This window comes from Sphaeramia orbicularis, chromosome 8, assembly GCF_902148855.1.
Source record: "Sphaeramia orbicularis chromosome 8, fSphaOr1.1, whole genome shotgun sequence".
NCBI classification, from domain to species: Eukaryota; Metazoa; Chordata; class Actinopteri; order Kurtiformes; family Apogonidae; genus Sphaeramia; species Sphaeramia orbicularis.
In genome coordinates, this window is record NC_043964.1 from 6,967,153 (window position 1) to 6,980,759 (window position 13,607).

Consider the following 13,607-nt stretch of genomic DNA (forward strand, 5'->3'; position numbering starts at 1 on the left):
GGTTCAGGTCTGGAAACAGGAAACACAAGGTGCACAAATGAACCAGGTTTTCTGAACAGGTTTGTCCTTTAACAGGTGTAGAACCTTCATTTTCTGTATTTGATCGTCTACATTACATCTGATATTATGGGCATCAATTAAAAATATTATTCATATTAAAAGTAATTTATAATATTTTAGCGCATAAACAACATTTAATTAATATTTATGCTTGTTTGGATTTTTTGTGTTCGTTGATCAGAAGATCCAAAGACGAGTTCATTGACCTGGAGGTTGGATTGAATTTGATCTGTTTGTCACATGAGATTGACACATTAGATTAGATTACATGAGATTAAATTAGATTACATTACATTTGATTGCATTAGATTAGATTAGATTAGATTAGATTAGATCTCATTGGATTAGATTACATTAGATTAGATTGCATTACATTAGATTACATTGCATTAGATCAAATTACATTAGATTACATTACATTGCATTAGATTACATTAGATTATATTAGATTGCATTAAATTAGATTGCATGAGATTAGATTACATTACATTACATTAGATCACAGTGCAATACATTGCATTAGATTGCATTAGATTATATTAGATTACATTACATTAGAATACATTACATTAGATTCGATTGCATTAGATTATATTACATTAGATTAGATTACATTACGTCATTTTACATTAGATTACATTACAGTAGATTACATTAGATTAGATCACATTACGTTATCTTACATTAGATTACATTAGATCAGATTACATCACATTAGATTAGATTACATTACGTTATCTTACATTAGATTACATTAGATCAGGTTACATCACATTAGATTAGATTACATTACGTTATTTTACATTAGATTACATTACAGTAGATTACATTAGATCAGATTACATTAGATCAGATTATATCACATTAGATTACATTACATTGCAAATGTGTTTTGCATCGATATATGCATTATTATATTTAAACACTGTGTGTTCAGAATATGACATAAATAATAGAATACATGTTTGGAATAAATGTGGTTTATTTATAAAATGAACCCAGAATGACGACACTAAACTGGGTCACTGAACAAACATTCACGCTCACAAAACTACTCACATTTCTTCTCATTTCAAAATACATTTTCCTGTAATTCTAAGTAATTACCGACCCAAACATATAAGTTTGGTGTAGATGATTGTCATTTAATGTTTTTTACCAGATGTTAACCTTCCTCTGACTCCGCCCATTTACAGAACGACAAATAAACCGAACTAAAATAAAGAAAACGGTCAAATTTGTCGTTGTGTTGAGTTTACAGATGAATACCTTCAGTGTCATGAAATAAAACCTACTCTTGTTTTACTATTATTACTACTATTACTACTATTACTACTACGTTCTGATTCATTTGAAGTGTAGTTACATTGTTTTTACTACAGCATAGGATCAGAATAACTTTATGGTTGCGAAAATAACATCAAACTGTTTTTTTTTTGTTTTGTTTTATTTTGCTTTTAAAGATGTGTTTTCATGTTTTGACGGAGCCATTTGAAAAAAGCCCAAGATCCAAAGTGGTCCAGGAGCCACAGGTTGGACCCCCCGATCTAAAAAGACTGGGATGTGGTTTTTACAGAATATTTCAGTCAGCAAACAGCTGATGGGTCACATGATAACATCTAAACCTCATGAGCATATGTTCCTCTACCGTCTACAGGAGATGTTTGAGTTCAGGCAAAAAAAAATATGGGGAACTGAAATCTGCAAGAAAAAAATGTAAAACAAACATAAATAGTTTATCTGTTAGAGGGAACATCTGTGGAATAATCTGGAACAGAACTTGTAAATGTCTTCTTCAATTTGTCCATTTATTTATTTATTTTTTCCCCAACCTTTGTTATTTGGAGTTTTGCAGAAATTGGGCAAAACTAATTAAAAATTAAACAAAAAATATAGAATTAAGCAAAATAAATCTTGAATTACGCAAGAAAAAATCTAGAATTTAAGCAAAAAAAACCCAAAAAAACTGTGTTAAGCAAAAATAAAACTGGGATCAAGAAAAAACAGTCTAGAGTTAAGCAAAAAAATCTAGGATTAACGCAAAATAAATCTTGAATTACACACACAAAAAAAAAAGTCTAGAATTAAGCAAAAACAAATCTAGAGTTAAGCCAAAAAAATATCTAGAATTAAGTAAAAATAAAACTGGAATTAAGAAAAAACAATCTTGAATTAAAAAAAAAAAAATAGAATTAAGCAAAATAAATAAAATCTTGAATTAGGCAACAAAAACTTTAAAATGTCTTCTTCAATTTGTGCATTTAACCCCCCCCCCCCCCCCCCCCCCCCCCCCCCCCCACCAGCCTGTGTTTATTTGGTGTTTTGTAGAAACTGGGCAAAAACTAATTAAGAATTAAACAAAAAATATAGAATTAAGCACAAAAAAAAATACAAAAATACAAAAAATCCAGAATTAAGCAAAAATAAAACTGGAATTTAGAAAAAACAATGTAGAATTAATCAAAAAATATAGAATTAAGCAAAATAAATGTTGAATTAAGCAAAAAAAAAAAAATCTAGAATTGAGCAAAAAAAAAAAAAAATCTAGAATTAAGCAAAAATAAAACAGGAATTAAGAAAAAACAATTTAGAATTAAGCAAAAAAATATAGAATTAAGAAAAATAAATCTTGAATTTAAAAAAAAAAACAAAACTAGAATTAAGCAAAAAAATAATCTAGAATTAAGTAAAAATAAAACTGGAATTAAGAAAAAAAAATCTAGAATCAAGCAAAAAATCCAGAATTAAGATAAATAAATCTCGAATTATGCAAAAAAAAAACAAAAAAAAAAACAAACAACAACCTAGAATTAAGCAAAAAAAAAAAAATCTAGAATTAAGAAAAAACAATTTAGAATTTAGCAAAAAATATGGAATTAAGCAAAATTAATCTTGAATTGGGCAACAAAATCTTTAAAATGTCCCTCTTCAGTTTGTTCATTTATTTATTTCCCCAACCTTTGTTTATTTGCAGTTTTACAAAAAATTGGGCAAAACAAACACTGTATCATATGTGACAAATAAATTGAAAATGAATTGTTGCACACTTTCCCTTTTTTTTTTCATGTATATAAAAATAAAACAAACCCAAGAACAACTACAGCAACCTTCTCCATTAATAATAATAAAAAAAAAGGCTTGAAAGGTTCACATTTAGAATATTGATGTGTTATGTGTTACACGAGGTAAATTACTGAACAGAAAAACAAAAAAAAGAGTAAAAAATAAAGTAGAATTGAGCAAAACAAACAAACAAAAAACTAGAATTACACACAAAAAAATAAATCTTGAATTAGGCAAAAAAAAAAAAAATCTAGAATGAAGCAAAAAATAAATAAATCTAGAATTAAGCAAAACTATATTTTATATCTCACTGAAAAGTTCTTCTTTAGGTGGTTCTGTCTGATTTTAAGTGTGATGAGATATTTCGACTAGAAATTAGACAAATACACTTGGTCAGAGTTAGATTTTTTACAGTGTACTGGCAGTTATAGACCAGGTGGAAAAATGACCATGAAGGTCAATCTGGAACAAAGGGGAAATTAAGGGAAATGAGTTTTTCTGACCAGTTCAAACAGAGGATTCCAGATTTGTGAGACTTTATCAGCGGAGGAATAAAGTGTCATTCAAATTTGTTTCCAATTTGAGGAAATACAAGACGTGTTTGACATGTTTATTGACACAAACAGCTGATGGGTCACATGATAACGTCTAAACCTCATGAGCGTATGTTCCTCTACCGTCTACAGGAGATGTTTGAGCTCAGGCAAAAAAAAAAAAAAAAAAATTTAAAAGGAACTGAAATCTGCAAGAAAATAAAGTGTAGAACAAACACAAACAGTCAGATTATCTGTTAGAGGGAACATCTGTGGAATAATCTGGAACAGAACTTTCAAATGTCGTCTTCAGTTTGTGTATTTAAAAGAATTTATGCAACACAATTATCTCTGACTGTCCTGATCACGTCTGTTTATATCTGTAAATTATTTTCTCTTTCATCCACATACGTGTATTTGTTTTTAATTAGTGGTTTTTGTATTTTCAGATCCAGGTTGGGTTGGTATGGGGGTCTTCCTTTGGTTCTGGGGGGGGGTGGGGTGGGGGGTGTTATACTTTGTGTGTCACAAAATCTTATATCATAAAATGTGAATTTTCTTTTCTTTTTTTATTGTACTTTTGGAGATGCCACAATGAAAATAAATTTTAAAAAATTGATTAAAAAAATAGAATGAATAATCCAGTATACAGCAAAATATAGAACATATCTGAATAAAGTGAACATTTACTTATAATATACTAATACGCATAAAATACAATATTATTGTAATTAACTCGTGATAAGAAGATATCGCATTTATTGATCATTGTATTTGTGTGTGTATCTACTACTACTACCACCACTACTACTACTACCACTACTACTACTACTACTACTACTACTACTACTACTACTACTACTACTACCACCACTTCTACTACTACTACTAATGATCTGAAAATATTTGGTTCCATTTCCTCTGAACAAACTGACTTTGTCCAAAAATAGTAAAAAACCAAATGACCACTAATAATTCTGACCGTTGTGACAAACCAAACAGTAAACACAAAACAAATAATGAAAACTCTTCTAATGGATTTGTTTCTGGTGGATAGTTGGTGATGTTTGTTTCTTCCGTGATGTTTGAAAAGTACATTTTGCTGTACAGTTATTCTTACTGTATTTATTCAACATCGTTGGCTGATGTAGAGTGGACATAAAGGCAGTTCATGACGTACGCTTGGACTGAAACACGTCTTTTGCGATTGGAAACCAATGATGTGCTGCTGAAATAGAAAACCAGCAGAAACCAGATTTTGTTCGTGTCTGGAACAAGCTAAAACTGTGGTCCTGTGGAAATTCAGTCCAACCCTTGTGTATTAAGATAAGATGAGGTTACAAATCTTGCTCAGACAATTGGCATACAACGATTTTTGATAAAAGAAAAAAACAGGTTTTGCAAAGAAGATTAGATATGATACAGGAGAACATGCATGTGGTTTGGTTCTGATGCAGGAAGTGACATGTTAACGACCTGATATGGACGGAGGATCAGTGTGATACGATGGAACCTGCTCCTGTACAGACGCTCTATCAGCCACGCACTGTAAAAAATCTAAATCTGTGGGTGACTGTGGCTCAGCTGGTAGAGCGGGTCATCAAATTACCGAAGGGTTGACGGTTCGAATCCTGGCTACAACTGTCCACTTGTCAAAGTGTCCCTGGGCAAGACACTGAACCCTAAATTGCTCCCAGTAGAGCCTGGCAGCGCCTTGCATGGCAGCAGCCGCCTGCTGGTGTATGAGTGTGAATGTGAGGAACTGTAAAGTGCTTTGGACACCATGAAGGTGTAGAGACTGTGCTGTATAAGTTCAATCCATTTATCATTTAAATCTGACCAAGTGTATTTTTCTCATTTCTTGTCCAAATATCTCATCATTCTTAAAATCAGACAGAATCACCTACAGAGGAACTTTTCAGTGAGATATAAATAAGAACTGATTTATAGACAACAGATCTGGAAAATCAAGAAAATTCAAGAAATCTGACCAAGATAATTTTCACTTGTTCCACTGGCAGATTTTTTTTTTTAACTTGAATTAAGCAAAAAAAAAAAATTCTTGAATTAAGCAAAAAAAAAAAAAAAAATCTTGAATTAAGCGAAAAAAACAAAACAAAACAAAGAAACTAGAAATAACCAAATAATCAGTTAAGCAAAAAAAAAAAACTTCAATTAAGCAAAAAAAAAAACAAAGAAAGTAGAAATAAGCAAAATAATACTTGAATTAAGCAGAAAAACAATCTAGAATTAAGCAAAAAAACAAAACAAAACAAAACTAGAATTAAGCAAAGAAAAAAATTGTGAATTAAGCAAAAAAAAAATCTTGAATTAAGCAAAGAAAAACAAAACCCTCAAATTAAGCAAAAAATAAATAAATAAATGACAATAAAAATCTTGAATTAAGCAAAACAAAACATCTAGAATCAAGCAAAAAAGTCTTGAATTAAGCAAAAAAAAAAAAAAAAAAACAAATCCTGAATTAACCTCCTCAGACCCAGCTATGGGTTTTCTGTCCACATTTGCAGACAAGAGTTTCACAACTTTACACAAAAAAAGAAAACTGTCCACCACAAAGGATATTCCATAAAAATTTAAAAACTGCATCTGAAAAAACTGTTGCATCATGATGTTTCCAATAATAGGCACTTATTTAATAAAAAAAAACTAAAAAAAAAAAAAAAGCTTGTACTTTGCTGACATTTCCTGGGTCTTAGGAGGATATGAAGAAAAAAAAATCTTGAATTAAGAAAAAAAATCTTGAATTAAGCATAAAAAAATTTTGAATTAAGCCAAAAGATCTTTTGTCACATCACCATGTAGACGGTTCCAGAGTTCAGCTTCACTGAACTGAAAGAACCCCAGAACATTTCAAACAACACCTATTGGGTTCTTTGTCATCACTCTTCTAAAAACAGTGACTTGGACGTATTTGTCTGAAACACGGTTGGAGGTAAAGGGCTGAAGTCGACCCGGGTCAGGAACAGAAGGACCAACTCACCTTGGAGCAGGAAAAGGCCTGATATGATCCGAACGGGCCTGATGCGGAACGGACGATAACGGACGAAACGTGTGAAAGTCCAGGTGTTTTCCACCGAAGCGACACCGGAGGAGTCAGTGAAATGGGCCGACCGAGGCTGTGCTGGTAGACGACAGATCTGGAATAATGTAAATGAAGGAGCAGAGTGTGTGTTCCTGCCCTGTGTGTGTTTGTATTTGTACAGGTAGATAAGAACAGAACCGCAGACACAGACCGGTGAACCCACCTTCACTCACACAGGGAGCGAGTTTCACCTGAACGACACTTCTGTTGAGGTTCTGTTCAGCCAAGGTGGGAGACGGAGCGGGTTTTGGACACCAACCCTTCAGTTATTGGACCACCTGCTGTACGTCCTGTGTTTTAGACCTTAACGGACCTGATCTGTTTAACGTGTCTGTTCATTTGGGATTGTGTTTGTTAGAGTTTCAAACTGTCTTCAACATACGATTATTGGACATGATTACCTCCGACAAGGTTAGGTTTTCACCAGGGTTGGTTTGTTTGTTTGTTTGTTTGTCTGTTTATTTGTCTGTTTGTCTGTCTGTTTGTCTGTCTGTTTGTCTGTCTGTTTGTCTGTCTGTTTGTTTGTTTATCTGTTTGTCTGATTGTTTGTTTATTTGTTTGTCTGTCTGTTTGTTTATCTGTTTGTCTGATTGTTTGTTTATTTGTTTGTCTGTCTGTTTGTTTGTCTGTTTATTTTTGTCTGTTTATTTGTTTGTTTGTCTGTTTATTTGTTTGTCTCTCTGTCTGTCTGTTTGTTTGTTTATCTGTTTGTTTATTTGTTTGTCTGATTGTTTGTTTATTTGTTTGTTTGTTTGTCTGTTTGTTTATTTGATTGTCTGTTTGTTTGTTTGTCTGTTTATTTGTTTATAAATAGTAATAAATATGCATGAATGTGTGTAAAATGATAAATATCCATAAATAAGTGTGCAAAAATAAGAAATATCCATAAATGTGTAAAAATAATAAATATATATAAATAAGTGAGTAAAAGTAATAAATATGCATAAATAAGTGTGCAAAAATAATAAATATACAAAAATATGCAAAAATAAGAAATATACATAACTATCTGTCTTTTAACTAATAAATCATTATTAATAGTAAAAACTAAGTGGAGTGTTGTTGAAATTGCACTTCAGACATTTCATGTTCATGTTTGTTCAGGTTATTCATTTTATTGTTACAGGATAGTTTATATGTGGGCGCTTCTATGAAACTGGGTTTATTTTAGTATCTGTCACTTTTCCATCTTTTTAGACCCAATAATAAAAGGTAAACGTAGACATATTTCCCCCCAGGATGGACCTAATGATGACCCCAGATAAATGCACAAAAAATATCCTCTTACTCTGAGCCATAACATAATTAATAAATTTATAATCAAATATTGGGTCTAAAATAGGACCCAAATATGGACATTAAATCTCCCTAGGTGTCAGTGCATTAGATGTGAAACTTGTCTGTAAATGGTCTTCTATAGACTCTAAATAAAGACACTGTGTTAAATGTGTCGATCCTAGTGGTTTTTCTGATCCACATGTGGGTTTTTCATCGATCTCAGTCTCATTCCAGGCTTGGTGTGGAACCCACCGTGTCCACTGGTGTTACATGCAGAACCCAAACATTTAAACACATATGAATTGCAAATGATTTTACAACAGCGGTCATTTTTGTCAAACACTCTGCCTTGAATAATTACTTCAATTCCCAAAATGCACCTGTGAGAGAATAAAAAGATGTTTTAAAAAAAATAGCAGGAGGTAATGTTCGTGTCCTTTTGACCGTGTTACATGCAGATTTTTTTCTTGGGAGATCTGATCTGTAATACACATGTGGAAATGAGACGTTAAAGTAGAATATTGTCGAAATTGCTTTATTTTTCTTCAGTAATGCTTGTTTTTTCCAGTTATTCCTTTTCCTATTATTCACATCTTTGTTTGGATAGTTTGTAAATGTAAATGCTTTCAATTTTAATGTTATTTTTTGCACTAAAACAAGAGGAGCTGTCATTATTTATAGATTAGTATGTTATTAGCAGGTAATTGAATATTTACTTCGATTCCCAAAATGCACCAGTGAGAGAATAAAAAGATATTCAAAAAATAGAAGCCCGTAATTTTCGTGTCTTTTTGACTGCGTTACATGTGGATTTTTGTATAAAAAAAATTATATAAAATAATATAAAAATGTGTTTTATCTGAAAAATAGTTTCTCTTTTATCTCAGTAAACATTTATTTTTCAAATAGATCCAAAGTTCTTCCAAACCTGCTTCAGAACATTTGTCTATCTCTGGGTTGAATTTTTAGCCCCATGTCCTGTTTTTTGGGACCAGTTTCAGAAACGAACCCATCTACTTCCTTTCGTCACCACCAGGGAGTGCTCTACGAAGCCACAAATGTCGGCTTATCCGGAAGGAACCAACACACTTACTAATGAGAACAGTTGGAATCAGTGGAAGTCAGGTTTTATTAGTGCACATCACTCATTCATCACCTTCATGAACCTGCCTTTGTAAACTGATAAAAACTTTTATTAAGATCATGTTCCATTTCTGCAAATAACGTCCCAGCACCTGACACACGGACAATTAAAAACACACCCATTCCAACTAATAAATGATTTCATTGCTGATTAATTTAAAAGGTGTTACTAATGCCGCGTTTCCACTACATGGAACCGGCTTGACTCAACTCGGCTCAACTCGACTCGGGTACCAGGTCCTATTCCTGAAGACTGTTTCCTTTCCAGGATACTATCGACTTTACAGTACATGGACGTCATAGCAATACGGCGCGTTACTTCCATGTCCTCTGCTCAGAGAGTTGCTGATACACTCGCTCGTTGCGTGTTGTCTTGTCAAACTCATGCTGAATTTTTACATCTGAACCTCCTCAACAAACCATGGTGTAGTTTTACAGACTGTCATCATGTGGATTAACCTACCGCTACATTTACTGTAAACTTCCACATCTGTTTTTTGTAAAACACACAGACAGGACTCTCTGACCAATCAGTGGTCTGCAGTGTTTACACGTCACCTTTTAGTATCTGTTCCCCAGTCTTGGAACCTCGGCGGAGGTGATACCAAAAAACTAGTACCAGGTACCAGATTCCAGGTCCTTTTTCGTTATGGAAACGCAAAAAGGCCGAGTTGAGTCAAGTTGAGTCGAGCCGAGCCGATACCACGTAGTGGAAACGCCGCATTATAATTAATCATTGCAGCTTTTGCCATTTGCGACTCGTGAACCCCAGTGCCATTTGTTCAGATTATGGAACACGTGATACTCTCTGTTCCTCTGAAGTAGCTACAAGTTCTGCAGGCGTGTTCTTTACCGAACCAAGAGTTTACGACCTTAAACCTGTTTCTCCAGTTGAAGTAGTTCATGTACTCATCGGGATTGCGGTCGAGGTAAATTAACCTCCCTCTCTAAATGCCATAAGCTCTGGCGTGACATGCAACGCCATTTTACGAGATCAGTCTTCAGAAACAGTTTGACATAATGTTACAAAATTTGGGACAAATGTTCAGATGGACTGAAAAGATTTTGGTGGTCTAAGTTCAAAGGTCAAACTCACAGCAGCCTTGTCTATGTCCACTTGGACTCAAGGATGTCCTGATTAGAATTTGGAGGTTAAAGGTCAAGGTTTTGCCCAGAACTCTTTTTCCATCTTTGTAGATCTACTCGACTCTATCCTTTTACGACTCGTTAACCCCAGTACCATTTGTTCAGATTATGGAACACGTGGTAACCTCTGTTCCTCTGCAAATAGCTACAAGTTCTGCAGGCGTGTTCATGACCAAACCAAGAGTTTACGACCTTAAACCTGTTTCTCCAGTTGAAGTAGTTCATGTACTCGTCAGGATTTCGGTCGAGGTAAATTAACCTCTCTGCCAGTTCCTTCGGAGAGGCAAAGTCATTGACATGAATGAAAGCATCTCCAGGGATGTGGTCCTCGTAGTTTTCCCTGGGAGGACCGAGGACTACGGGGATACTGCCCAGCCTCATGGGGTTGTACAACTTCTCTGTGATGTAGTCTTTGTACACAGAGTTTTCAAAGGAGAGGTAGAATTTACAGCTGGAGATGATGGTCGTATAGTCCTGGTCCGTCAAATGATGGCCAAACGGACTTCCGTAAGTCATAATCTTGATGTAGTTTTTCAGTTTGTTGTAATACTGGACCCTTTCATAATGTTCCTTCCAGTTGCTCACAATCCAGCAAACCAACTTGTCCTTCGCTGGCACCTTCGAAACCTCATCCTGGGACATCACCGGCACCAAATACCCATAAGGCACTGGGATGTTTGAATCAGAGCGGTAGTTACACGTCAGGTTGAATAAGTGGTTCAGTGCAGGGATCTGAGATGAGTGCGCCGGTGACTCCATGTTCCACCAAACCCATTTCTGAAAGCAGGGACGTGGTTCATTGGGAAACCCGTCCAGATTCCTGTTAATGTCTCTGTGGTGGAACAAAACCCCGTGGGCTTGGTGGTACAGAGTCCTGTTGTCCGTCAAAAGACACCTGGTGATGTTGAAAACACGGCAGCTGAGGTCATGTTTGTGACCAAACGGCCACGTCCAGATCAGTAGGATGGTATCGGGCTCCATCTGGGTCTGGTGTGGTTCTATCTGGGACTCCTCAGTTCCACGCTCTTCACAAAAACTGAAAGTAGGAAACTTGGTGTCATACTTATAGTATGCACAGAAAATAAGAAAAAATAACAACAGAAAAGCGTTGGTGAAGACGAAGGGTCGCAGGTAAGTCCACTTGGTGGTTGACGATGACATGGTTCAGCCCTGGAAACGAGAAGAATGAAACCACATTATAAACCAGTATATTAACATTCATTCATTTTCTGAACCCATTTTATCCTCACTAGGGTTTCGGTGGTGCTGGAGCCTATCCCCGCTACCTATGGGCAAAGGCAGGGTTCAACCTAGACGAGTCGCCAGTTCATCATAAAGAGACAAACAACCCCTATCACATCCACACCTATGGGCAGTTTTTTAGGCTGACCAATTAAACCAAGGCTCTCAAACTCATTTTAGTTCAGGTTCCACATTCAGCCCAATTTGATCTCAGGCGGTCCAAACCATTAAAGTTATAGCATAAAAACCTATAAATAATGACAACTCCAAGTTTTTCTCTTCCAGAGTTTAGCTGCATAGAACTGAAACACAGAACTGAAACACATAGAACTGAAACACAGCTTCACCTGTTTAGTCCTGACTCTGGGACCAGCAAAAGACCAGTCCCTGAGGTTCTCAGACCAGTCCCTGAGGTTCTCAGACCAGTCCCTGAGGTTCTCAGACCAGTCCAGGAGGTTCTCAGACCAGTCCATGAGGTTCTCAGACCAGTCCATGAGGTTCTCAGACCAGTCCCTGAGGTTCTCAGACCAGTCCATGAGGTTCTCAGACCAGTCCCTGAGGTTCTCAGACCAGTCCATGAGGTTCTCAGACCAGTCCCTGAGGTTCTCAGACCAGTCCCTGAGGTTCTCAGACCAGTCCAGGAGGTTCTCAGACCAGTCCCTGAGGTTCTCAGACCAGTCCCTGAGGTTCTCAGACCAGTCCCTGAGGTTCTCAGACCAGTCCATGAGGTTCTCAGACCAGTCCCTGAGGTTCTCAGACCAGACCATATAATTTTTACTTGTTCCACTGGCAGATATTTTTTTTCTTGAATTAAGCCACAAAAAAAAAAAAAAATCTTGAATAAACAAAAAAAAAATCTTGAATTAAGAAAAACAAAACAAAACAAAACTTGAATTAAGCAAAAAAAAAAAAAAAAAAAAAAAAAAACCAACAACAACAACAATCTTGAATTAACCAAAGAAGAAAATATATATTGAACTAAGCAAAAATAATAATTAAAAAAAAATTGAATTAAGCAAAATAAAATCTGGAATTAAGCAAAAATAATAAAAAAAAATAATAATTATCTTGAATTTAGCAAAACAAAAATCTTGAATTAAGCAATAAAATAAAAATAAAAATATTGAATTAAGCAAAAAAAAAAAAAAAAAAACTTGAATTAAGCAAAATAAAATAAAATCTTGAATTAAAAAAAGCCTTGAATTAAGCAAAAAAATTGTAAAAAATAAATAAATAAATAAATAAAAATCTTGAACTAAGCAAAACTAAGCAAAACAAAATCTGGAATAAAGCATAAATAAATAAATAAATAAATAAATAAATAAATAAATAAATAAATAAATCTTGAATTAAGCAAAAAAAAAAAAAAAATCTTGAGCTAAGCAAAAAAATGATCTTGAATGAAGCAAAAAATAAATAAATAAATAAATAAATCTTGAATTAAGGAAAAAAACAAAAGCAAAAAAAAAAAATCTTGAATTAAGCAAAAAAAATAAAATATTGAATTAAGCAAAAATAAAAAAAATCTTGAATTAAGCAAAATAAAATATTGAATTAAGCAACAATAATAATAATCTTGAATTAAGCAAAAGAAAAAAACAAAAAATCATGAATTAGCAAAAAATAAAATAAAAATCCTTTGTAAAAATGGCTTAAACTGGATCCACTGGTGCTGGTGGACTGGATGGAAATAGTTGATGAAATTCACAAAATGGACAGATGAACATTTACGCTGAGGCTGTAAACTGAACTGTACAGGCGAAGATAAGGGCAAATGTCTTTTTTTGTTTGTTTGTTTGTTTTCTCTTTCTTCTTCTTTCTTTGTATATTATGATCCTACTCGTTTTTCCATCTGTCAGACAAATAACAAAAATGAAACCTGTGGAAGTTCTGGTCCACAGTGGAACGGATCTGAACTAAAGGGTTCTGGTCCAAATGACACGCCACTGGAGGGACTAGTTCTTCTTCCGCCTGGGTAAGTGCGTGCTGCGCCACTGACTCTGACTCACTGCCTGTTCTGAGTGAAAAACGGAACAAAC

The 13,607-nt window shown here is 34.3% G+C and overlaps 1 protein-coding gene across 1 annotated transcript; it reads right to left on the reverse strand.

The window, feature by feature from the left end:
* Positions 1–10,399: 10,399 nt before the first annotated feature.
* On the reverse strand, positions 10,400–11,487 carry LOC115424154 (alpha-(1,3)-fucosyltransferase 9-like). The gene has a single exon (XM_030141258.1). It carries the CDS (start codon positions 11,485–11,487, stop codon positions 10,408–10,410), a length of 1,080 nt encoding a protein of 359 aa, XP_029997118.1. The 3' UTR covers positions 10,400–10,407.
* Positions 11,488–13,607: the final 2,120 nt, after the last annotated feature.